A 26,926-nucleotide genomic window follows, 5' to 3' on the forward strand; every position below is an offset into this window, starting at 1 on the left:
CTCTCTCTCTCTCTCTCAAATTCCCAAACTCTGCTTGCTCTCTGCCTTCCTTCTCACATCTCACTCACCCCACAGTGATGGCAACCCCTTCTTCCACACCCCAAAAGGAGAAACACATAACCCTTCCTCCAAAGAGAGGCAAGATCAAACATCAGATATTTGAAAGCTTGGTCAACGCAGTGGCCTCCATGGTCTCCAAATCTGGAGCTCAGGGAAGAAACACAGGCACTACTACTGCAGGTGGTGGAAATTCTGCCTCTCCAACACCACCACCCAGTGTCTACAACTCTGATACCAATTCTGATACCTCATAGACATCATCAGCTGATTCAGATGAGTCAAGCCCTCAGGTTCACCATCTACATGTGAATTGATTTCACCACCTATTTCTCTTAGCCAAGATTTGCAGCATTCCCCAGTTGCCTAAGAAGAGCCTTAAAACTCTGCCATTTAAGTCAGATCAAGCTTCTACTGTGTTGTTGAATAGATGTCTAGACTAGTCTTTATGTTGTTTGGGTTTTAGATGTAGAAATCAAACATGGGGTTATGTGTTAAATATGTGCCTGCAAATTACTCATATTTTTAGCCAGTTTTGCAGGAATAAAAACCCATCTAAGCCTATCTCTGTATTTCAGTGTCTTTTAGTTTTTCTTTTTCTTTTGGGTCTTGTTGTTGTTGCTGTTGTCAGTTCCTGTTTTTTTGGGGAAATAAGAACCTCTTCCATTGTTGTTTCTCCGAAAGTTTTAGAGAGGGGACATATTTGGAAGAGGGAGTTTGTATTTTGGCTTCGTATCTTTGGTTGCTTGATGTGTAGTTTTTAACTTGCTATATGATATGGTGGTTATAAAAATTTTATACATGCCTATACATGTTGTGGTTACTGAACAATTACTGTAAAATTAGGATGTGCATGTTTGCATCAAAAAATTGATCTGGGTGTTCTTTTTCTGTTATCCCTTTCTCAAATGTCAGCAGAATCTTTAAGATCCTATCCAAGAATTAAAATTTTTTATTTTTTATTTTAAATAATTATGAAAAAGATGGAAGTGGTCAACTTCTTCAAAAAGTATATTTTCTACTGATAATAGGCTACTAGCACTGCTTGAAGAAACATATAAAATGAATGGCTAGAAGCTAGGGGCCAAAGTATATGATAATGATAGAGCTTTTTAGGAATGCTTTTGGAAAATAGACAAACGTTTTTTAAGGTTACTGAAAATGAAATACTTTAATTCCTTATTAGAGAACCAGGTGCTCTCTCCAAAAACGTTCTCAAGTGAATATGTCAAAATTATTTGATTTTTAAGAAAAAGAATCTATGCACGTCTAACAAAGAAGGTGCTGAATAAAAATTCTAGGCATTTTCAAGCAACCCCAGATTTAGAATCTGAAATATTTACTTATTTTAGCAAACCCAAAAAAGGAGAGAAAAATACAAAACCATCTAGAATGGTTGGCTTGGCCGGTCGAACCATTATTCTTTGGCCAAATGATTATTTTGGTCCACTTTAGTTTGGTGAGTGTTTTAATTTTATCTATATTGTTTTAATTTTTTCAATTAAGTCCTTATAGTTTATATTTTATTATAATTAAGTTCAACATTAAAATTTTGTCCAAATTAGATGGTAAAATCCTTACTTTTATGATTTTATCAACACAAGACTGCAATATTTGCTCTTAAACTCGTAAAGGCTAACATTGCGCATTGTTTTTACATAAAAATTTTGTCTAAAATTTCTATATTGGACTTAATTATAACAAAATTTAAACTACGATAATTTAATAAAAATTGAAACAAGAGGCAAACTACAAGATCAAAATTTACTCTATTCTTTTTTGTCTATGTATTGGGCCTCTTTGGGTTGTTAACTTTCTGACTTGTATGAAAGAGGGCTGGGCTTCGGTCTGAATATCGGACCAGACGAAAAGCCCACTGGGCCTATTTAACATCTTTCACGCTGTAACAAAGCGTTTTAGTACCAAAAACAAATTGGGCGTTAGGGTTTCGCATTTGGCGGGAGAGGACGAGGAAGACGAAAGAAAGACTCTGAGCTTCAGAGAAAAAATGGCGAACAAACTCATCAACCAGATGGGCCTCCCCAAATCCATCGCCAACGTCTTCGCAGCTCGTAACATCACCACCGCCAAGGTAGTATATAATTGAAATTTTAAATATGTTTTTTTTTTGGCCATGAAATTTTAAATATGTTTAAATAATTTATAAATTACCAGTTTTTTTTTTTTTTTTTTTTTCATATAATACGAATTGATTTTTGTGTTTTTTTAAGGACGCTTTATCTTTGACCGAATTCGAATTAATGGAGGTACTAGATGTGAGTTTGGCAGAAGTCACGTCTGCAATAGCTCGCATCAGTGAGATTACATGTCCCCCCTATCAAACTGTGAGCATCAAACCCTAATTTCTGATGTTTTTAGATTAAATTTCTGTATTTGGTAGTGTTTCTGAGATGCTAGGGTTTTAGCTGTGTTTGATTAGGCGCTATCTCTAATGGAGCAAAGGGTTCAAAAAGAGCACATGGGTGGCCACCTTTCCACGCGCCTCAAAGGACTAGACGACGCCTTATGTGGTGGTATTCCATTTGGGGTTTTGACAGAGCTGGTTGGTCCTGCTGGCATTGGAAAAACACAGGTATAATTGATGATTTTTTCACCCATTTGACCATCATCTATCAAACATATATAGTTGTAATGTATCTATGTATCTGGTTGGATGAATGTTTCAATTGCAGTTTTGCCTCAAGCTTGCATTGTTGGCTTCTTTGCCAGCAGCTTGTGGAGGTTTAGAGGGTTGTGTGATATACATTGATGTAGAATCCAAATTTAGTTCAACAAGGTAATTAAAGCGCACATTGATAGTATCAATTATCAGCTATTTTGTTGACAAAATTCTCCCTACTGTGTTTGTCAAAGAAACAGGAAGTTTTTAAAGTCTAATTTTTTATTCTTAGGATGATAGAAATTGGAGCAAAGAGTTTCCCGGAAATATTTCACACGAAAGGAATGGCGCAAGAGGTATGCAGATTGAAATTAATTATTGGCTCTCTAAGTATTTTTAATGAGCATCATGCTTGGTTAATGAAAGATTGTCTTCTATTTGGATTGCAGATGGCTGGTAGGATCCTTGTTTTGCGGCCAACATCACTTTCTGAATTCACTGAGAGGTATTGTTCTTTATGCAATTTTATTTTTCTTTAAGATACAGATAAATGGTTAGCCATGAGTTGCTCCATCTGTTATTTTGAAATGTGGAACTTTAACATTTCAGTCATGAGCTGTCAGTATATTATCTAGTAGCTCCTTATTCCGTTGTTTTTGTTACTTGCATTTTTCGACAATCAATTAGAGAAAATTGTTTAGCAAATTTTGTATTATCTGATTGCTCATCAGTTTGCAACAAATCAAGATTTCACTCCTTCAAAACCAAGTGAAGTTGCTAATCATCGACAGCATGGCTGCTCTCGTTTCAGGGCAAGTTCAGATTTTCCTGTTTTGCTTCTAACCTGCTTGCCATTATTTCATTTCATGTCTTCCAATAGAATGGTCATACTTCATGCATAATCCAGTTGGCTTTTGATTGTTAATAAATGCTAATATTTTTTCCAGGGAATATGAGCAGGGAGCTCCCAGGCAACATTTATTGGGTTGGCATATTTCTTTTATTAAGTGAGAATCGTAGACTATTGGAACTTATTTCATGATGGTGATTGTGTCTTTCTGCCCGTGATAAAGCTCCCTTTCTTTCTTTAATATATCTAGGTCACTTGCTGAATTTTCACGAATCCCTGTTGTTGTTACAAACCAAGTGAGATCTCAAAGTCGTGATGAAGCCTGCCAGTATTCTTTTCAAGGTAGGATAGTATAGTCAGATTGTGACATTCTCCAAATGAGTTATTAATGCAATGCATTTTATTGTGTGCAGGACAGAGCAGGGAAAAAGCTGTAGAGGATCATACACGATATGATTCTCATCTTGTCGCTGCTTTGGGGATTCACTGGGCTCATGCAGTGACCATACGTCTTGTGCTTGATGCTAAATCCGGTTTGCCTAATTTATGCTTTGACTTGAAAATGATTACACTGTCATGAAGCAGACTCTTGCTCCCTAGTTACACTGTCATGGAGAAAATTTGCTCAAGAGACGTCCTAATTGTATATGCTGTTCTTTTAATGAGATGATGAAAATGATTATCATGGTGATACTTGAAAACAAAAACTCCTTCCCCTTATTACTGATTCCATAGTTTTTTTTTCTCTTGCAGGGAAGAGGTTCATCAAGCTGGCAAAGTCTCCAATATCACCACCTTTGGCCTTCCCTTTCAACATAACATCATCTGGAATTTCACTGCTAGATGATGATGGAATAGAACTGGCAGGACCAGAGATAAACACAATTCATTGTCAAGGTTTGTCACTGAGACTTCTTGTTGGGTGAGCCTGGAAAACCATATTAAATAAAAAATGATCAACATTAAAGAGAATGGAGTACTTAGTGGGTGGCACCTATCATTTATTAATTTTTGCTAAAGTGATAACCCACCTAAAAACCCTTTTTGACAGCTGAGGAATTAATATCAGTTGACTTGCTAAGATAATACTCATAGAAGTGCTCTCCACCTGCATGATAAAGGAAATTGCTTTCTCAGTGTATATGTTAGAGAAAATTGGTTTCCATATTTCTAGATTTTCCTACAACTTAATTGCAGTCTATGAACAAGCTCAAGCTTGGTTAGGAATTTGCTTTTTTTTTTTTTCTTTTTTTGAGTGATAGTCTCATGTTATGATGACAAAAATGCAGGTCACAATGACATAATTAATTTTGATGGGGAAAGATTTCGGTGATCAATCAGGAGGAAAGCTGCATAAATTTGCATTACTGCTCCATGCACAAAGCTAACTTCCTGCTGGGTGGCAGTTCTAGAGTTTGTTTTATCTTCCTTTTTTGTCCTCTTCTTTCATGAGCAGGGTTTTTATTAGGCCGATGTGAATGTTAGTTGGCCTATGTCTCATGTATAGACCATAGTATTAGAAAGGCTATCATGATGTACATGCTTTCCACTCATAAAAGTTTGTAGTTCGATCATGTACTTTTATGCATATATGTTTGTAGTGTTAATAATGCTTGAGCATGGATGAAATATATTCAGTATTCAAGTCATATCTCAATGAATCTATTGCATTGTCTGTTGAACAATAACCGCAGAATCAATTATTGGTGTTACTAATGCAACCACGTAAAAACAAGATGAGTTATCTTTGGAACTCTCTTAGAGCACAACAGTCGGTCGAAATACATGTTGATTTGTTTAACTAAGTAACATGTGTGAGGAAGATTTCAAATTTCGTTTTAGATATTAAATGAATTCTAACAAATAATGTACTCTATATCGGGTATTTAAAAGCTGGGTTAATTAAGTTGGTGCTTCTTGTATTAGTCTTTTAGTTGTTAGTTGACACCAAGGCGTTCTAAAATTTACATCCAAACGATCTCAAAAATTGTGCAAAAGAATTTTTCCAGCCCTACAGAAGTTGTTACCCAATGGATCTTCATGCTTATCTTGTAAAAATGATGGATATGTGGACCATATTGTCTTTGGGTTTCTTTTGATTTATCTAGAAAGTAGCAATAAAGCAGAGGAAGCCAAGGAATACAAATAAGGCATGGAAGTCTTGGTAGTCTCTTATTTTGGGCAGAAGGGCTTGTGCAAAAACTTAAAAGTAATCTGAGAACAAATGTGCTGGTTGCTGGTACGCTGATTTGATTATAACTTCTGCAGATATTTTTGCAAACCTCTGATGGTTTTCTTGCATTATTAACGTTTATCAAAGCCAATAATCTAAAGAAAAGACATGCATCTAACATTCTAACCTTTATTCTATATTGGTAGTTGAGATTAGGATCAGCCAATCATCGCTAGCTTACAAAAAGGAAAAGAGATGGCAGCACTTTTTAGAATCCTCCGACAAAAGGGTGGTAAATAGAGAGGCCAGAGGCCAGTGCATTGGTAAACTAGGGTTTAATGCTAGCTTTGAATCAAGAAAACAAAGGAAAAAACAAATATGAAAGAAGAAAAAAACAGAGGTTGGGATAGTTGATTGATGTTCTCAAGATGAAGACATAATTCGCATTTTAGTACCAACATTGGGTGAGTCATATGTAGGTTTCCAAACAGAACATCTCAGCCACTTGCTTAAAGACAAATTGTTCCCTTTTGTGCTTGAATTTGTTTCTTACTCTGCAAATTGATTTTTGTTACAGCACCAATCTGCTTGTTTTTCTCCCTGGAATTTCCTCTTTGCTCATTTAAGTAAAATCTATACAAGATGCATAGTTCTGTGATTATACTTTCGAATCTTGATGATGTTGATGTTTCTATAAGTCCTTTGTTGGTGTCACTTGGACTATTTTTTCTTCCTTGTTGTTGGTGATGGTATTGTGTAGTGTCTTTTTATGAGTGGAGCATTGGGATATGAGGGAGATATGGATGATGACAAGTTGCTAGCACTGGCTATAATATTCATTTGATTAATTGGCAGGTGAAAGAGCCATTATTTGGTTCAGATATTTTAGGAGGAAATCAATATGCTTTACTTGATGCACATGTTATTATGTATGAAAGCCAATGCCACCTAGTGCATGGCTGTTGATCACTCAAGCCTACATGTATAAGTACATAACCCCAGACAAAGATCATGATAAATGATATCTTGCTGGGAGGTGGGACATGTGATCATCAAACAAATGGATGGCTTAGATTGGTTTGGGAGATTATGGGGATTCATTACATCATTTGCATGCAATGCCCTCTCATACACAGCACCAGTACTATCTTTTAAAGTTTTCTAGTCTAGTATAGATCAGGTCTTCAACAAGAATTTCTTAGCATGTACTGTATCAAGATTCAAGTTGAAGACAACTTACTCTTTTTTTATTCTATCTAGGAACCAAGGAAAGGGTGCTTTTATATTATAACCAATATATATGTATATATATATAGAACTGTAAACTGTATAGTCTGTATAGCTTATTCATAGCCATAAAAGGACATAAAGTAATCCATGATCTGTATTCGTTCCTTAAACAAGAAAAAATTAATACAGAGAAGAAGCCAAACCTTGGACTGGGTTTTAAGGTTTCTCTCCTTTCCGCTTTAGTTATTTGTGGACACATTGGGTAAGTTCCCTCTTTCTCTCTCTCTATCATATTAATTGTTTATAGACATGTTGTTTGTATAGCTGTTTTATGTGATTATTGAAATGTGAGTGATCCATTGAACCAGCTGCAGCCTGACCTTGACAGACTAAACAAATGAAAAATGCTTTTTTCAAACCTTGTCTGATATGTCTTTGAACCTGATTAGCTTTTAAGCATGGATACAACAAATAAGTCTCTGGATAATATTCGGATTCAGCTCTGAATTGGCGTGCCTTTTGTTTACACATAATGGTTTTGGCATCTTAATCTCCTCGAAATTTTATGCTTTTTGTACTATATTTATGCTGATATTTGCCCCATTTGGGTATATTATATCAATTAGTGCATTGTATCTGGTAGCCATGATCAATAAATTAATAGGTTTTCATGGGTAATTTTGTGCATTAGTTTAATGCAAGTTTGTTGTATTTTCATATGGAAATCTGGTACATATAATTAGGTTTGTTACTCACCAATGCTTGCATTCCAAGAGACAAACAGATCTATTCCAGTACGTACAGGCTTGATAGTTAAGTTTCCCTCTATATGATTGCCATTACTTTAGTCCTTTCAAAGTTTCAAGTACAAATATGATATATATTTTATATCAATTGCTCATTATTTTGATGTTTCTTCATACAGATGTCTAAATACATGCTTTTTCTTTGGTGGGTGGGGTGGCCTGAAAAGGTGTATTCATTAAAAAAACAAAGAAAGAAATGGGAGAGTACAACTTAGTACATATCAGTTTTAGTACATAGTTTTGTTGCATATATTTGTTTGGTACATTGTACTTAGTTACAGTCTCTTGTCTGCATGTATGCACATCGCCATTATTGAGAGATAGCAAACGATGAAAAAGACCACGGTTTATTACTATTTTGACCTTATTTAAAATTATATTTAAAAAATATATAATTTAAGAACAATTATAAAAAAAAATATAGAAAGAAATAAACCTTGTTATGCAAAATGAATGTGATGGTCAAAAGTTGTCCATATGAATCCTCATTTTGCTTGTTTAGACTTCCTTCCCTTTTTTCTGGGGCAAGGAGGGTTTAAAAAAAGCATGATGATCCATTTAGTGTTGTTGATGTTCCATGTCTGGTGTGAATCCTGTGATTCATGTCAATGCTTTTAAAGATTCAAATCAAAGCAATTGTTTTATATTTCTGACAGAAAAAACAAAAAAAAGAGAAAGGCAAGAAGGCAATTATTAGATAGAAACTTGGGTTTTTTTCTTCAAGTCCAAAACGAAAAAACCTATAATCGACTGGGCCCATTTAAAAAAAAGGTCACAGGCGGTCCACTAAATTCAAGCTAAATCAATTATTTATGATTGACAAAGGGGTCTTTCAAGTCCCAAATTATGAAAACACCCCCGAAACTTCAAAACTATGCCTATTAAATTTACTGACAAAAAAAAAGGTGCTACTATTTACATATTCTTTTTTCTCCCACTACACAAATAGCAGCACTTACAAAAAATTGAAATAATTACTGTACAAATAGCTGTATAGAATGCAGACAAATTAGATATCTCACAAATTTATACTCTAAAAAAAATAATAAAATCACTAATTTCTTTCCCATATAATTTATACTCTAATGGTTAAAAATCTATATATATTATACAAACTTTCGCATGGTAGTCTATTCCAAAAAAAATCAAAGAAACCCTTTATTATGATACGAGGATATAAATGGATTAATTTATATTCTTTTTTACATTAAAATGGGATCGAATTCATGACAGTATACTGATCCTAATTATTAATGTAAGACACATGTGACTATTGATTAGGTCATCTCATTATTGATTAGGTTTTTCTTTGGCCAAATCATTATTGATTGGGATGTAAATTTGTAATTATGTATATAATAGTATATAAGACTTTCGCACCTTCTCTCCAAGTAAAGAGGAAAAATCAGCAATCAAAATGAAGGGCATTCGGGTAAATTCACCGTTTTGGATATTTTCTATTTGTTTATTATTATATCCGGATTTTTAAATTTTTTAATATTTTATGTCTTCTCAAACTAACAAATAATTGTAGTGGGGGAGCGAGAAAATATGTTTAAAAAATGAAATAATAAATTGGAGAATTAATACTAGTAGAAAGTAGAAACTTTGACAAAATAATGGATTAAAATAATGAAGGAGGACTTTCTATGAATGGAGAAGGAGCGTCCACGTCTCCCTAGTCTCCAGGCCCAAACCTCGTACACCCACACCCACCAAAAAGGAAAAAAGAAAAGCAAAACCCTATTTGTACTTCACTTTTTTATTATATTATATATATTGTATTCTTCTAAATTCTAATACACCTATAAGTCTATAACATATTTGCTATTATTGACAATTTGACAACGCACCTTGTATTATCTCCAACCTTACACAGTTACACATCATGTTTGATAAACATTTTAAAAAAGAAAACCTCACTCATCATATGTGCTTTTTTTTTTTTTGGGTTTACTTCACATCGGTGTTTTTAAATTTATTTAATTATATTTATATGACAATTAAATTATTTTCAATCCTATTATTTTTTGTACAAGTCTGAAACTCTGAACTTACTTTCATATGAAAAAATTTGAGAAGAATAGTGTTTTTCTGTTTTTATTTAATTGTGATCAAGGGTATATGCTAATATATAAAGATTAAAGAATGCCAAATTACATTTTTTCCCCATGAGCTCAACCTGATTTCCACTTAAGTCTATGTAGTTTAAAGCATTACAATTGTACATTTGTGGTTTGGTTTAGTTTTCAATTAAGAATAAAAACTCAACCCCGTTTAATTTTTTGATAGATTACTAATGTGACAATAGGTCAAAAAGACTTAGGTGGAAATGAAGACAAACCACAAGATCAAAAGTGTAATATTGAGTCAAACAGGATCAAAGTGTAATGTGCATGTCTCTTGTGCTACCACGTTAGCACTTTGTGTAAGAATTAACGAAGTTTTTTTATCTTTAATTGCAAACTAAACAAAACTTATAGGAGTACAATTGAAACTTTTTAAATTGCAAGGACCTAAGCGAAAAAAAAAAAAAAGGAAAAAGTAGAAAAATCAAAATGTAATTGAGCCTGTAAAGAACCACATCCATGATATCCTTGCCAAGGACAAGAAATTGGTTTTTTTTTTAAAAGGACGAAGTGAGAAGTACACTCGCAATGATGGGCGCGTGTTGGAAAGCCGTTGCCTAAAGGCTAAAGGTTTCCTTAAAGGGGACCACCACAAAAGAGCAAAGGACACCCACGCGAATGCAATAGGAGACGCGTGGTTGAAGAATGAAGAGAAGTTAATATCTTGTTGTTATAGGATTAGGAGGGGGATGTATGCTATTAGTGGTCACACCCTCATACAATAATTTCATTGTTAACATATTTAACACATGATTTTTTTTTTGCCACTATTTAACACATGAAGTGGCCGAAAAAAAAAACATATTTAACACATGAATGTTAAAGGCTCAAGCAAGAGTGAAAATTCAGTTACTTTTTCTATAAAAAATAAATTAAATAAATAGTTATTTCGTTTTCATTAATCGATATCAAAAAAAGTCTCATGATAACCACTTATTTTCCTTTTCCATATTGCCTTTGCTTGGTGGGCAAGCATAATGGAATTTTTGTTTCTTCCCTTCATGAAACTGCTATGTAATTGTTAATGATTATTTAGTTTGGTCTAACTGTTTGAGTAATCATTTTGTTAGAGATAATTCAGGTTTAAATCTCGAGAACAAGATTATGATGCCTTTTCAACCATATTTGTAATTCAATCAATCCAACCCCTTCTCATATATATATATATATATATATATATAGTGGTGGACCCATAATTTATTGTCCGGGGAGCAATATGAAAAGGCCTTCATAGTCCAAAATACGAGTTCCACTTACCTTAAACAAATCAATACAACAAAGACCATACACATCAACAATATATTACCCTATAGTTTCTCATAATTCAAAATTAATACTACTATTTATTGTATAAAGTTGTCAAAGCTTTATGTTTGAGGAACTGAAAATATAGATGTTGTTAACTTATTAAAGAAGTATGTACCAAGTACGTGGTGGGTGCCTTCCTTAATTTTCAAAATTATTCACTTCATTCATTTATGCCCTCATCTGTTCACCAATCTCTAAGATATGATGGAGATGTGGCTTTAATGTTTAATGTTGTTGCTGCATAGGACTTTTTCATATGTATTTAATTGGGTGAATGCCCTTTGGATTAATTGTTTAAGGTAAGTTGATTTTTTAAACAAAATATCAGGCAGAGGCATGCCCAACGGCACACACATATCTTGCCTCTCTTTGAAGCTTTTCCACAAACAGTTTGCCCTCATTTATAAAAAAGAAAAAGAAATAATAATAATAGAGAGGTAGAAGAATTCGGTAGTTTGGTGAGTAGGGTCAAGTGCCTGCACTCGCCCTATAGTAGGCCCACCCCTACATATATATTTATCTTAACCAAATGAAAGCTTGATTATGCCATTAGTTCTAACTCAAGTGGCATATGGATATGGGCGTGATGTGAAACGGTATAATTTAGGTTCAAAATCATATTGATGATCAAATTATCTTCACTATTCATTAATAAAATAACTGAAAACATCCCAATGCTAGAGTTTTTTGTTGACATGAATAAAAGAGTTTCTTCGATATAAATGTTTACATAAGTAACATAACAAATCAAACAATATAAAAAAGGTGTCCACAAATTAGGAGTGTCTGTGTGGGCACTATAGTTTTTCCCATGAAATAAAGGAAGTTTGACGTTACTTTAGCTTTCACTCGATCTCTATGACTGTGCAGATTTTGCCTCCCAGCTCCGCATCTTCTTCTTTTTTTTTTTTTGGCCAAGAGATCCCAATCTTCAAAGATCAATCATTGTGGAAAAAATATCCTATGTTTCCACGCAACACCAACCGTCGGATCAGATCCACGGAGAGACTGAGTGGACGGTGGTGAGCAGTGGTAGGACCAAATAATACGTGGCAAATGGGAAGTGGTGGAGCGACGGAATTTGGGTACAACTTAGGTTGACCGGCTGTGGCCGGTTGGAAAGTCAGAGTCACAATCATGGTGGTGGCCCTGGTGGGGGGGGGGGGGGGGAGTGGTTGATCGGAGTTACTAGAATTAGAAAATAAATTTTAACTTTTAAGGTAAGAGGATTACCTTAATGGGAAGGTACTAATTGTGTGACTGAAAAATGCAACCAATGTATTTTCATTATTCTCTCTCTCTCTCTCCCCCGCTCACACATTTTGACATTTTGTTTTTTCTCTTACTTTATTTATTGCTTGTTTTGTATCTTTCTAATTTCTACTGCCACGTTTGGTGTTTCTTGTCAATTCTCATGTCCTGTGCAATGATTCAACCATTTTTGTTTCTTGTCAATTCTCTTACTTTATTTATAGATGATTCAACCATTTTTGTTTTTGTGGAAAGTCATGCTTGCCCTTATAATCTAAGAGTGACTCTTCGGTGGGGCTTGCCCCATAGAAGATTTATCCCTGATCTGAGGAGTTCAATTTCACACCAAGTTTCACAATGAAGCAAAACACACGCACACACACACATACACTCAATTAGAGCATTGCACCGAATCTGACAAATAAAGTAAACGACAATAGATTAATTTGATGATTATATGTAACTGAAACTTGATTCTATAATAGCTTTGGAATCCAAGAACACAGTCCGGACAGGCTTTTAATTCACAAAAGAATTAAAATGCAACTACAAATTTCAGAATGCGGGGTGATTTAACTATTGAGAGTATATTTTAAATAAAAAATGTAATGTGCTACTTTACAATATATTATATACTATATTTAACTTCTTCATTCATTATAATTTGGTTTGAATTTACTCAAAAAAAATTTCATCACTTATTCTCATATTCAATAAAAAATAAAATAAAGCATCAACCTACATTTGAACTATGATATCGATCAACGTTTATTGGGCCAAACACTTTTATGGGTCTGTCGTATGTGTCATTAACTATGTTTAGGTAGTACTTGAATAGAAACCTAACCTATTTATTAGAGGTGCCTCATAAATTAAATTTTGTGAAGCTCAAATAACGAATACGTAAAGTCACTCTTTAAATTATGCGTATCAAATAAAATCTAAATTTCTTGAATTAAATGAAATTTCCTGTGTCATATGATGTAGTTCACTGGCATTAACATGATGAGGGTGTAAAAATCTAGTTCATATAAAAATTGCACATAGTGGAAATGAACCAAATGATAATGCCAAGCAAAAGTTCAATGTACGTGTTCAAATTAACATTTGATGGATATCGGCATGCAACACATTTTCCGGGGGTGAGAAAGGACAAGATTTGTTGGGTTGAAGTTAATGATCATGAGGCTAAAAATGTCCATATGTGTGTACTTCACATAATGAATCGTCTTCTCTTAATATAAATTAAATCATTGAATCTTGCAAAAGGCAAAAAGTGAAAGCAGCAAAAATACGGCCATACCCTCGAGAGACAAGTTTGGAATTATCTAAGATTTGATGTTTCTTATGGATTCTATTTCTTTAGGTTTTGGAAATTAAGATTACCATAATATGCATCGAGTCAATGTTTGCGACAACTAATAGATTTTGTTTAGCATTAAGCAACGTGGTTAATTCTTGTCCAAAGAAACTTCATTATTATATCAATCACTTGCCGCGCGCATCAATTTTGCTCGTGCTTGGTGAGATTTGGAAGCCAACAAGCAATGCATTGCTCTCACTTTTTTTTTTTTTTTTTTTTTTTTTTTGAGTTGGGGAGGGGGATCAAACTTTGGTGCAGAGTAAGTAATTCCACGATTTTTCCAACTGAATTACCCAATAACTACTATATTCTTTTTGTTAACCACTTTTTTTCTTTATTTTATCTTCATAGAGGTAACACTTATTTGTATATCGTATATAAATTTCGTGTAAATCGATTTTTTTTTTTTTATTACAGGGGAGGGGGAGGGTTCGAACCTAAATGTGCATGGGAGAGCTATTGTCCTCGGCTAAGCCAATCCCATTTCACGTGTAAATCATATTTATATGAGATATATTATATATGATTTAGTGAATGATATGGTACAAATAATATATTAACTTATGATACAACAACTTTAACAACCACAAAGAAAACACCATCCTCACTCAAAGTAGAGATTTAGGGACAAAAATAGTCATTGCCAAAACATCTATAATTGGTGACAAGAAAAAATGAAAAATTATCTTTCGTTTTGGGTCCATTGATTACAAACAGAGTGGTCATGAATCATGATTGATTGAAATAATAGAAGCAAACATTTCTCTCCTCGTGGGGGCCACCCCATTATTTGACCTATCATTTTGTTCCAAGTGCCCTCAGGATCAGGTGATCTTTAATGCAGAGGATCACAGAGGCGATTCAACTTGAGTATTATCCTCTCCGGCTCCTCTTGATTAGGATTTAGGATTAAGTGACCACGATTTATGAGCCTCATTAAATAGATTATATCAATCTTTATTAGTGTTTTATTAATTTAATGGTATTTCCTTTATAATGTTAAAAATGTCTCTCATTAAAAGCAACTATGATTTGGAGTTAACCAAACTCCAAAGAGGTGTTTTAGTAATTTACCAATTTGGTTAAACAATAATGCTAAAAAAAATAATAATTAGGCTATATGCAAAAATCGCATTGTCTGATATGTGACGTGTCAATTACTAACTAATTATCGTAATAATTTGCATAAAAAATCAAATAAGAAAGAAGTGTTTTACCACTAAATCTAGAAACCCTAACCATATTCTTCAATGTTTTGTATTAATGCAACATGGTAACAGTGACGGACACATAAATTTTTCTCCGTGGGGGCAAGCCAATAAACATTGACTAATGTTTCCAACATCAAAAAGTTTTTAAAAAATGACTAGGTTGATGCTTGCCCTTGTTGCTCATTCATTGAGGCATTTCAACAAACAGGTTGCCCCATCTCCAAAAAAAAAATAATGTTATATTTACCATATTTTTATATTATATTTTTATACCATCTTATGTGTCATTATTTTACTGGACAAATTTTTTTTTTTTATTAATTTTTTTTTTTAGTGTCCAATGCATGAATGTCATGTAAGTTTCCGCATAAGGTGATATAAAATTATAGTATAAAAATATGAAATATCTAGCACTACTGCTAAAAAAAACATTAAAAAAATAAACAATAATGCTAGTTGTCCCACATTTTTTTTCCCACATTTGTATCCCACCTGATGTGTCATTACTTTATTAGAAGGGTATTTCCTTTTTCTTTTTTAGGTTTTATTTTTTAATTTGTAGTATCCAATGTATGAATGTCATGTAAGATGGTATGAAATTGTGGGGGCAATTGCCTACACTCGCCCTATCATGGGTCCGCTCCTGATGGCAAACATTTGTTTCTCTCAAAAGTTAATTTAAATGGGCACTTTATTATTTTTTTTCTTATTATAAATATAAGATTTTTATGCATCTATCTATCAAGCATACTATCTAAAATTATTGGTGGTTGAATTCTTGTCGATATGTGATTATTGCTTTCAATGAAGTGACATGCTTTTGTTTCGATAATTCTTGGTTCAATTTAGTGCTTGAAAAGTTGTATTTAAGGTTCATTATCTTTACACATGTTTGGATAAGCACTCCAAACTAAAGGTTTCTTTTTGATGATGGTGACATTTACTACCTTCAGGGTTGATTATTAACAAATTAATTAATTAACATGTTTTAGATGGTCATATGATTCATGCCGCTTGCCAAAAATAAGCCCTATAAAAGCAGATTAACAAGTTCTGCTTAATCAAGTAATTGCACATTGATTACAAAAACTATGTCGCTCGAAATAAATAATATATGTATCAAGTTGACCATTACCAAATAAATTATGCCCACAAGTAATCCAAAAAAAGTTGGCCCCACATTGGATGTCAAATGATGAATGACTCACAATTGTTTTAATTTATTTGAGGGAGAATGATTCATAGATTTTGTCCAGAAGTTTTCATTAAAAATAAAAATAAAAATTGTACATAAGTTCCTTAGCCTATCTGACAAAAGAAAACCTCTTTAATTTGTATTGAAAGTTTGAAACAATTATTTCATCCCTCACGAATATTTCAAAAATTTAAAACTTTTAGGTTAAAAATAAAACCTCACTACCATGGACGGATGGAACAACATGAGTTTAGGCTACAATCTATAACGCCGGTGTTGGTTTGAGAAGATGATATATGAAGAGTGAAGAGAGGGGTACAATTATTCCTTTTAATGATTTTTATTTACAAAATTCGTCTTAGGTATCTACATTACACCACACCTTAGAAAGTTATTTAATTAGTTATAATCACAGATAAATTAGTTCAAACAAAAGTTTAGAATTCAGAGATATTTGAAGCTCAAGTGGGTAGGATCGCTAAACTAGCTGGGGAAGATCTTAGAAAATATACAGATTTTATAAATTTGCTAATGCATTCAAGATATCAACTAACATGGACTGTTATACTCATTAGTGGTCTCACCGCCCTCACCAAAACAATTAAACAAATAGTCCCACGTTTTTTGCCACACATTTTGTATTAGGTCAATTTTGCTCATCACTTTGCCAGGCATATATGTTAATTGTGATTAGACTAAACTTTTGTAATAATCTATAAGGAAAACATTTGTAATAAATACAATTATAAATGTTAATTATAGTTGAGATCAATAATACTAGAAAAATAATAATGTTCACTCACTTAACATAGAACGAAAAATTCGCCACTTACCTATTCATCCAATAACAAAATTTAATAATCGAAACCGTTAATGTTTTAGAACATTATTCAAATTTTAAAAAATTAATTAAATCATAAACTATTTAACCAATATATTATTGTCAACATTTAAATAACCAAACAATTATCATTATGAGATTTAATTTGGAGTGCGTTGTAGTTTGAATTTTTTTTTTCTCGTAAATATGTAGAATTTAAAAAAAATATATATATATATAATATAGCAAGTGTAATATGTGGATGTTAATTTTGTTAGGTAAAAAGACGGTAGGACGAGTTAATATAATATAATATAGCACATGTAGCCCTGTAGGACGAGTTAAAAAGACGGTGAACAAAACGGTGAAATATGCAATGGGAAAATGGGCGGTTATAGTCGACCAAAGAAAAAAAAAAAAAAAATAGTTATAGAATATTAGACTAATAGACGGGTGTTCCCATCTATGAGACCGGTAGCGAAAGGGCAAAGAAAAATCTCCTGGCAATATCATCGAGTGTGGACAAGCTGAAGCAACCGGTGACCGAAGAAACCGGTAGGCCACATAGAAATAAGAAGAAGAAGAAGAAGAAGTATTTAAAATTAAATATGTTATTCCCATCCGCTTAAAATGGGTCTGAAATGTTCCCTCACACGTCCTATCACCTCTCTCTCTCTTTGAGTCTATGAGACGATGGTTGTATGAGTAGTCTATGAGTCTAAGTTGTGCAATTTATGGTTATGGAATCGCAGAGAAATTAGACGCCGGCGATTTCACTCCCCCCATCGCCGACTATATATACATAATCGCAAATGCAAAGTCATTCGTATAGCTTTTTAGCTTACCTTAACTTCCACTCCTACCGTTACTCTCAGCTCTCTCCCCAAAACGACGCCGTCTAAGTCCCTTTTTGCTTTCTCCGGCTATCGCCCACGCACTTGCTACTGCTTCACTTTCTTGCTCTACTATTTCTCTTTTCTCAATTCTAAATTTGAGCTCCGATCATGTGCTTCTCGGTCTGTTTGTATTAGTGTCTGATCCGGTCGTTTTCCGCCGCCCGATTCAAGCCGGCGATCGACGGTTCAGATTCTCTAGTACGACCTCAGTGAATACTGAATAGAAAACTGAGCTCAAAGTCCACAACCGGAGCTGAGTTTGGAAACGACGTCGGAAAGAGCCCGCTAGCCATGTTAGATCTTAATCTCAACGTTGGAAACGACGTCGATTCGATGTTCGGGTTGCTTCCAGAAGGTTCTGGAAGCGGTGGCACCCAAATGGACGAGTCGGGGACATCCAACTCGTCCGTCGTCAATGCGGACGCCTCCAGCGTCAACGACGACTCGTGCTCCACACGCGCCGCCAGAAACGACGTCGTCACGACGTTCAACTTCGATATTCTCAAGGTCCGGGGCGAAGACGAAGCCGTCGTGACCAAGGAGCTGTTTCCGGTGACCGGGGGTTTGACCAATTGGCCGGCCGGGCAGGGGCAGTCCTCGTCGTCCTCTTCCTCGTCGGTGAGAAGGAACTTGATCGAGCTTGGGTTCGGTCAGAGTGGGCCTACCGGAGAGGTCAGCTTGGTTCAGCAGAAACAACAACAACAACAACAACCAGCACCGCCACCACCGCAACAACAGCAGGTGAAGAAGAGCAGGAGAGGGCCAAGGTCTCGGAGCTCTCAGTACAGAGGAGTCACCTTCTATAGAAGAACTGGTAGATGGGAATCGCATATTTGGTTAGTCAAATTTTAATTAATTATTGATTATATTGGTTTTCTTTAAGTTGATTTTTTCAGTTTGAATGCAAATGGGTCTGTCTATTTTGGGTATTGATCCGTTATATTTATTTTGTTTTTCAAACTTGGTGTGTGCAGGGACTGTGGGAAACAAGTGTATTTGGGTATGGATTTTTGACCTTGTCTGTTTGATTGAGTTGAATTAAAGTAATTAGCTAATTATTAAGGCAACTATTTATTATGTTTTTCTATATGGAAAATTTTGATGAAAATTACGTGTTTGGTTTGAAATAGGTGGATTTGACACTGCTCATGCTGCGGCCAGGTAAAGGCCTTATTCAAAATTTTTGCTTGAATTTCATATTTTTAGGTGATAAATTATTGTGGGGACTGTATGCATTTCTTTTTTCTTAAATTGGGTTTTCTGAATTTAGAGCCTACGATCGAGCTGCTATTAAGTTCAGGGGAGTTGATGCTGATATCAATTACAATCTCAGTGACTATGAGGATGATTTGAAACAGGTGGGTTGGATAATGCACATATTTCTTGATGAAACTAAATCTGATTAATTTAAAATGGTGACTGGAATCTGGTTTTAATCTATATTTAACGATTGGACAGATGAAGAACTTGACCAAAGAAGAGTTCGTGCACATACTACGTCGGCAGAGCACTGGTTTCTCGAGGGGGAGCTCAAGATATAGAGGAGTTACGCTGCACAAATGTGGCCGATGGGAAGCTCGAATGGGGCAGTTCCTCGGCAAAAAGTGAGGACTCATTTTATGGAATTTGAATTTCTTAATGTATGGTTTGGGTCTAGATATTATAAGCTTAGTGGCTGTTGGTTTGAACTGAGAATTGATTTCATATTAATTCTCAGTGGGTGGTTGTTTATGTCTTTACCTTGTTTGAATAAACAAGTCTCAGTGCCTAGTTCACAGAAAAAAAAAATTGTGGGGACGGTGGTTTTATCATGGAGATTACAATGCTTGCATGCAGGTATATATATCTTGGGCTATTCGACAGTGAAGTAGAAGCTGCAAGGTCCTAATGATCATGAATTACTCTCTTCCTCACTGAATTTATTACCCTGAATTCTCAACCTCATTAGGGTTCCATCCAACACCTCTCCCTTTTGATTTTTCTGGAAATCAGGGCTTATGACAAGGCAGCTATCAAATGTAATGGAAGGGAAGCGGTCACTAACTTTGAGCCAAGCACGTACGAAGGGGAGATGATAACTGAGGCTGGTAGTGAAGGTATAATTTTACAAATGTCACTATTTTAACAAGTATTTTACACATATCTTCTGTTTCTAAACAGGTTATTGTCATTGTCATTGGCAAAAGTTCAAGAATTTTTTCTTCCTAAATTTATGCTTGATTTTTTGGATGCAGATGGCGACCACAATCTTGATCTGAATTTGGGGATATCTCCCTCTTCATTTGGAAATGGTCAAAAGGAAGGCGAGGGGCGTCTTCAGTTCCATTCTAGCCCTTATGATGGGCATGGTGGAAAGCATTTGAGGGTAACATAAGATTTTGATATATGTCAGTTTCTGTTGGTAGTTTAATATTGAGAATCCCCAAGATTCATAAGTTCCATAAAGTTCTTCAAGGAGGCCTCTTCAAGGTTTTCCTCAATTGAATCCTATATAACAAAAAATAAAAAGAATCCGTGAAAATGAATCCTATAAAACAAAACAGAAAAAGGATCTCTGAAATTGAAGAAGACCTCTGGTGGAGCTCCATCTGTTTTGCTAGTCAAAATAAAATTAACTAGTCTTTGGCTCGTTTTTGATTCTCTCTCTTTCTCCCTTTGTAGGCATGGATGATAGTAAAAACATGTCACCCATGTTTTGGTGCTAAAACTAAACGTTCTCTTCTGACTTTGCAGATGGAGCACCATACAAATGCAAGGATGAGTGATTCACCTTACAAAGGGCTAGTAATGACATCAGAGCACCCTCCATTATGGAATGGTGTATATCCTAGTTTCTTTTCCAGTGAGGTGAATTTAAATGCTTTGTCCATTGTCCGTTCCTCTAAATGTTTTGTCTATAAGTGGCACAAGTTGAGTTCTATTCTATTAGCTCTATGACTTTGTTTTATTCCTCTGACTGTACTGGTTGCTGAATATAACTAATGAAGTTGCCAAAGAACACAACTTTCTAACTAAATTTAACTCAGCTCTGGTGCAAACTTAATAAGGTTGAGAGAGTTTGTATTCTGTGTGTTATAGTTTCATTTATGGATCGTAGATGCTTGGAAATCAAAAAATAATAATATAAATTGTTTAGACCGGTCCTTTTCTAAGTGCTTGTAGTTTGCTGGTTATGTTGTATCAACAACTGGTATGACTTTAAACACAGACTGTGGAACTGTTGCTGCCATAGTGAACTTTGTGTAAACCCTATAACATGGTCTTATTTTCTTCTGTTGTTGAATTGTACAATTTTTTATGTGCAATGAGTGCTTTTTCCAATTTAGCTTTCATTTGTGTAAGACATGAAGAGTAAGTTATATATATTTCGTAGTACTGAGAAAGTTGGATATATTTTGCGAACAATAGGATCATTTGACAGGAATTTCACTCTTGAATCATTTGACAGGAAAGAGCAACAGAGAAGAGAATTGCATTAGGATCTCAAGGACACCCTCCCAATTGGGCTTGGCAAATGCATGGCCAGGTCAGTGCTACCCCAATGCCACTGTTCTCTACTGCAGCATCATCAGGATTCGCGTTTTCAGCTACTGCTCCCTCCGCTGCTGTCCTCCCCTTAAGACCCTCCACCGCAACAGCCCTTAATCTCTGCTTTACTTCACCAGCCACGGCTGCCACACATACCTCTCAATAATTGCATTACTAAGTGAATGCCGTGGTCGCCTAAATTCCCTCCAAATTGAAAGGGCAACCATAGAAACGCTGGTCTTCAGATTCTTTGTATGATTCAAATAGAGATTGATATATACACTACAACTTGATTTCGGACTCCCTTTTATGGTCATTACCATACTCTGTTGGGTATATTAGTACTAAGAAACTGCTTAGTCCACTTGCATTTGTTCTCAGAAATTTGTTGCAACTAAATTGAGTTCTCAAGTTAAACTATCAATTATGGTGGAATATATTTAAACCACTCTTGTTCAGAAAGAGATTGTTTTGTTTTGTGGCCTGAGTTCAGGAAGAGATTATTAATAGTGGCTCTTTTAAGACAGTTTTATAGATTGAAGGTTTGTTTATTAATGTAAGCCGTACAAAACTCAGAGTATTTGTTCACTTGTGGCGTGCCAGACCCCACAGATAAAAAGTGATGTACAATACCTAGCAACACAAAACAATTCTTTTTTTTTTTTTTTACCACTACAACACAAAACAATTCAAATTGCAAAAGATACTGAACCAAAAGCATGAGGGTACTGTGTAGAAGTACAACATAATGCATGGGACACTTTTAGCGTTGGTGCTGTACTACATAATGCTTTAGCCTTTGCTAGTGGAAGAGGAACAAAATTGAGAAAAAAGGAATTGTTTCCCATAACCCATTACTTTTACAATGAAAGCAATCTTCTAAGAAAAGATGACATGAAAATTCAATGGTCCTTTCTATCCTCAAGGGTTGGCTTTCCATCCTCTCAAAGGCCACAATCATATCCACCTACTGAACTTCCCAATTCTATACAATATAATACTAAGCTAAGGCCATTCCGATAATCAATTTCCTTTTCTTTTTTCAGTAAGAATACTTGCAAAGAAAAAGTAGTCGTGACCTGCCACTTTTATACTTATTTTTTTAATCAAATACGATGTCTTCGTCAATCCTTTAAACCCCTTTGGTGTTGGTATGTAATTTTAGGTATCTAATACAATATCATCTAGTTCATTCACTATGCAAAAAAGTTGAACTAAGCTAATAATTCATTCACTATACAATATATTCCTTCTTCTCAAGAATATGTAGAGTAATGAACCATTTTTGTTTGGGCTACAATTCTTCTCCTTCATACAGAATTGCCCAATTGATTAAAATATGGTAAGAATTAAAATTAAAAAGAAAAAACATGGCAGATGAGATGAGTCCTATATTTTGGGAGTCCTTTTGTCTTTTTTGGTCTCTTAAATGTGTGAGCAACTGAGCACTGAGCAGTAATTGTGAGATGTTTATATGAGGTACTATGGTGACCCTAGCATTGTGAATTTGTGATTGGACAGCATTTATGAATTGGCAGGGGAATGGCCACGTAGCCAGCTCTGAGGGCCGTGACTGTCAGTGACTGAAAAAGTCATTTCACATTATACGAATCAATGGGGAATGGGATCATTGCATGAAATCTGATGCTATTGTTCATTGGATATATTTGATATTTCTGTATCCTTGTACCGTCAAATCAATATCACACCCCCTCTCTCTCTAACATCGATAATTTCCAATCCTTTTTGGCTATTTTGTGATGTTAAATTGTTAATATCCTTCTTAAATAGTGACAAGTGAAGCACGTGATTCAACGGCCAACTCAAATTAAGCACGTGCACACCCTTGTATTTTTTCACAAGAATATTATATTATTATATTGTTTCGTAAAGGACAACACGTACACCTCCACTTGTACAAGATAAGTGGGCCCTCGTAACCACCAAAATAAGACCCAAAACCCATTTTCTCTTTTTCTAATACAAGTTTCTATTCGCAAATGTATACACATATAACTGATTTGGAACTTGGAAGGGACCAACTAATTAAACCTTGGCATCACAAAATTGTGGTAGAATTATATAATTCAAAATCACATGTGTGAACTCGATGTACATAAAAACTATGGCAACAGGTCATATAATTTCACGGAGACATATCGAAAATAAACCAAAAACGTGGGACACAGTAGTCAAAACATTTATAGTGTATGAAGATAAAACAATTATATTCCGTGTCAGTCATTTTTGGATCTTTCTTTGTGGCACCAAGGTTCCAATTTCCATAGATTTATTTGCCCAATAGTTTAAAAGGTGGTTTCTTGACAATTCGTCCATTTATTTCATTTATTCAATAACAATGTTATAATCAAACGATTTTCTATTGAGTTGATTTTTTTTGCAGAAATAATATTTACTTAGTGCTTTAAAAACTGAGCCTAAACCTGCACTACCAAACAAGTATTTTTGGGGGATTGGGTGACCTACAAGTACCCACAGGGGGTGACTCAAATATTGTCCTTAATAAAATATGTATACATTTTCATAATCCTCCCATGAAATTAACCCTTCTTTAGCCCCTCCTTGATGAAAGATTGGACATTTGAGGAGGACCATAGATGATAGATAGACCCCAACAAAGTTCTGAAACACATGGTGGGCCTAAGCCCAATTGGATTATTATGAGTCTATTCTAATTCTATTGTCCCACCTATTTTTGTTGGTTTTAGACTTTTGGTTTTGGTTTGATGCTACTATGCTAGTACCACTACTAGTGTTTTCGGGTAGTTGGGGTGTCACACAGTGATTCTTAAATAAACATTTAATGTGTGGCAGTGAATGAGACACCCCAACTGGAGGGGAATTGGTGATGGCTTTGTGGGCCTACAGTGGCCCAATTTTTACTGTAACTTTGTGATGGGTGACATCCACTTTTCAAAGGACCCCACAGCCGAACCCAATTGCTTTGCTTTACCTATGGTAATAGTTTTTGTAGTGACTTTTTCTAAGGAGACCAAAAGCTCCCAAAAGAAGCATATAATATAAGTGATTATCGATCCATAAAGAGGTAGTATTTAAGTATAGTAAGGCACCTGTCATTCTTAAATTGTTCCTAAAAGGACTGGATTTTGTGGTCCACTTGTTTAATATAAGATACTATGATAGATAGGGCTTTATCCCTAGACTACTCAACACGTGCCAACATGAAGGATTACCAACGCCATACAAAAGAGATTGGTTCATTTTTGCAACGCCTTGTGGTACCACACAAAAGGATCTCTATTCAAATTTTCTGTCGGAATACAATTTTTATAGTGCAATATCAATGTCTACTAGCATTACCAACCCCTCCCAAAGGCTCACCACTCACATCTTTACACTTCTTTCTTTCAACTAAATCCATTTTATTCAAAAGCCAAATAAATATCTGAAAACTTATTTTTTCTTACATAGATACAAGTTTTTATGGTCAATTCATAGATACATGCTATACGGCAAGAGAAGTCACAATTTCCGGGTAAGACTGTCGTTTTACGGGAAAGAGATGTTGCTTTAGCCTTTAGGTAATGCGAGAAAATCCCATGTCCCATTTGGGCCAATAAAGAGCTACCACGAAGATAAGCAAAAGAAGAAATTGCCTTAAGAACCCATTACCTATTTGGGCCAAAAGCCCATGTACTATGTGAATGAGGTTTTTAAGACCACAACCACAAGCCCATGTCTTATTTGAATAAGAGCTGCCAAAACCATCTGGTGAGCCGAAAGCGAAGGCGTAAGTCTGTTACTAATTTACTATCAAAATTTCCTACATTGTTTAAAATTGTGGAAGGAAAGGTTTGTGCTTTGAAATTTAAATGGACTTCATTTCGAAGCATATAGGTTACAAACGTGGTAGAGACTTTTTTTTGAAAAGACTACTTGGAATCGCGGGTAGGTTATATGAATAATTTTGACCCTAGTTTTATTCAAACATGAAGTACTTAACCTTGGATACATTTACCAAAAAGCCCGATGAAGTAAACCAAAAACAGCTTCGATCAGATGGTTTCTAGCCATCCTGCACCGAACATCCAATGAGCAATTCATTGGAAATAATAATCTCATCCCTCAACCCCATATATATATATTATATATTATATATATTTATGTTTGTATAAATGTTTCTAACCAAAATTACAGCTCACGAAAACAAATCAGAAACCGATAAGATTGTGATGTCAATCCCCTGACTCAAACCCAACCTATCACAAGTCAACCCAAGAAAGAAGTTCCCTGAAAGATCTTCGCCCGCACACCACTGGCCCAATGGTTATTAATTCACGGTTTTTTTTTTTTGGTGAATATTATTAATTCACGGTTTCATTGTGCAAGTCACCAGGCACTACCAGTCACGGTTATTAAACGCAGGATAGTTCTTACAGGCACAAATTTATAACTTGGTTATCATAAGTTAGAAACATAAACTTATTATGATCAACTCATAAGGTAAAAGTTAATGACGATCACATCACATCTACTGTGTTGAAAAATATTACACAATTTAATGGACTTAAAAACACATATATCATCCATCTCATTGTAAGCGTTTTGTGTTGTCTTTAAATAATTTATTGTTTTGTTGAGTAAATTGGAGCTGTGATCCCCAAACTTTTCGCTGGTGACGTTTGCTCATGTAGCATGCACGTGAGCGAATATATATATATATATTTTATTTTTTTGTGATCAGAATGTGTGCTAATAAAAGGAACAAAATGACCAAATCAATTCAAGAGAATGCGCGTGTGATTGCCAGCCATGGCGATTAAATATCCGGGTGGGTTAGACATTGAGAAGCCCGAAAATTAAACGGACTTATGGAAAGGACCAAAGTGCAAAATAAAGAAAAATACTGATAAAAAAAAAAAGAACTGAATAATGAGGGTGGGAAACGGAGTAAAATTTGAAACCATGGTTACAAACTCACAATTAACCCATGCTTTGTTTACTAGTGTGATTATTAAAAATTGATATCATGGGAATTTCAAAAATATCACCAAACCTCGAAGACAACCTATAAAACAGAACACAACCTACAATAAGTCATTGAGGCCAATTGACCCCCTGTTGCCTAACTTTAAACCCGGCCTCTTGGAATTATATCTTCTTTTTTTTGGCCAAGTTGGAATTATATCTTCAAATTGCCTATTTCAGGACAATGTCACTGTCACAAAATCATATACATTTTGTAAGTGACTAAAGAGATCATTGCAAATAAAAAAGGGGTAAAGCAAGAAAAATCAAAATGATCAATCTTGAGATCAAAATATATTTAGCCACATTTGTACTATTTATCAACTTCATTACCAATACATGCCAAAAAAAAATTAATTATCAATAAAAAACTATAGGGTTGGTAAACCAGGGGCAACCATGTCTTCGCCACTGCATCCCACCCCCCCAAACTATAAGCAGTTTTAAATGACAATCTTACTAGGGCACAAAGTTACAGC

General features: G+C 34.8%; 3 protein-coding genes across 6 annotated transcripts; all 3 read left to right on the forward strand.

The window, feature by feature from the left end:
• LOC147296713 (uncharacterized) lies at nucleotides 1-863 on the forward strand. Its single transcript, XM_086229878.1, has one exon. It carries the CDS (start codon nucleotides 78-80, stop codon nucleotides 312-314), a length of 237 nt encoding a protein of 78 aa, XP_086086004.1. The 5' UTR covers nucleotides 1-77; the 3' UTR covers nucleotides 315-863.
• A 994-nt stretch (nucleotides 864-1,857) lies between these two features.
• Nucleotides 1,858-5,176, forward strand: RAD51B (DNA repair (Rad51) family protein). 3 transcript variants are annotated; one of them, XM_086257356.1, is made up of 12 exons: nucleotides 1,858-2,149; nucleotides 2,289-2,402; nucleotides 2,498-2,650; nucleotides 2,751-2,854; nucleotides 2,970-3,033; nucleotides 3,127-3,182; nucleotides 3,409-3,489; nucleotides 3,625-3,684; nucleotides 3,778-3,869; nucleotides 3,941-4,060; nucleotides 4,281-4,424; nucleotides 4,817-5,176. In XM_086257356.1, the coding sequence occupies exons 1-12, from the start codon at nucleotides 2,066-2,068 to the stop codon at nucleotides 4,858-4,860; spliced, it is 1,116 nt and encodes a 371-aa protein (XP_086113482.1). In that variant the 5' UTR covers nucleotides 1,858-2,065; the 3' UTR covers nucleotides 4,861-5,176. The 3 variants fall into 3 exon arrangements, 2 of the variants coding, with proteins under 2 accessions (XP_086113482.1, XP_086113491.1); XM_086257365.1 differs by having other exon boundaries at nucleotides 2,122-2,149; nucleotides 2,484-2,650; XR_015124266.1 differs by lacking the exon at nucleotides 4,817-5,176 and having other exon boundaries at nucleotides 3,941-4,170; nucleotides 4,281-4,401.
• A 12,479-nt stretch (nucleotides 5,177-17,655) lies between these two features.
• LOC147296715 (ethylene-responsive transcription factor RAP2-7) lies at nucleotides 17,656-21,914 on the forward strand. 2 transcript variants are annotated; one of them, XM_086245074.1, is made up of 10 exons: nucleotides 17,656-18,745; nucleotides 18,884-18,909; nucleotides 19,040-19,070; nucleotides 19,180-19,267; nucleotides 19,368-19,513; nucleotides 19,746-19,790; nucleotides 19,902-20,005; nucleotides 20,144-20,274; nucleotides 20,643-20,756; nucleotides 21,358-21,914. In XM_086245074.1, exons 1-10 carry the CDS (start codon nucleotides 18,201-18,203, stop codon nucleotides 21,601-21,603), a joined length of 1,476 nt encoding a protein of 491 aa, XP_086101200.1. In that variant the 5' UTR covers nucleotides 17,656-18,200; the 3' UTR covers nucleotides 21,604-21,914. The 2 variants fall into 2 exon arrangements, with proteins under 2 accessions (XP_086101200.1, XP_086101209.1); XM_086245083.1 differs by lacking the exon at nucleotides 19,746-19,790.
• The last annotated feature ends 5,012 nt before the right edge of the window (nucleotides 21,915-26,926 follow it).

Source organism: Dryas octopetala, chromosome 1 (assembly GCF_963921425.1).
Source record: "Dryas octopetala chromosome 1, drDryOcto1.1, whole genome shotgun sequence".
NCBI lineage: Eukaryota > Viridiplantae > Streptophyta > Magnoliopsida > Rosales > Rosaceae > Dryas > Dryas octopetala.

Excerpts from the sequence above, each read along its gene's own strand:
- LOC147296713 (XM_086229878.1), top strand. The coding sequence starts at position 78 with ATGGCAACCCCTTCTTCCACACCCCAAAAGGAGAAACACATAACCCTT.
- RAD51B (XM_086257356.1), top strand. The coding sequence starts at position 2,066 with ATGGCGAACAAACTCATCAACCAGATGGGCCTCCCCAAATCCATCGCC. Across the intron at positions 2,150-2,288 it reads GTAACATCACCACCGCCAAG|GACGCTTTATCTTTGACCGA; the intron begins GTAGTATATAAT and ends TGTTTTTTTAAG. Across the intron at positions 3,183-3,408 it reads CTTTCTGAATTCACTGAGAG|TTTGCAACAAATCAAGATTT; the intron begins GTATTGTTCTTT and ends ATTGCTCATCAG.
- LOC147296715 (XM_086245074.1), top strand. The coding sequence starts at position 18,201 with ATGTTAGATCTTAATCTCAACGTTGGAAACGACGTCGATTCGATGTTC. Across the intron at positions 19,791-19,901 it reads AGTGAAGTAGAAGCTGCAAG|GGCTTATGACAAGGCAGCTA; the intron begins GTCCTAATGATC and ends TCTGGAAATCAG. Across the intron at positions 20,275-20,642 it reads ATGGTGGAAAGCATTTGAGG|ATGGAGCACCATACAAATGC; the intron begins GTAACATAAGAT and ends CTGACTTTGCAG.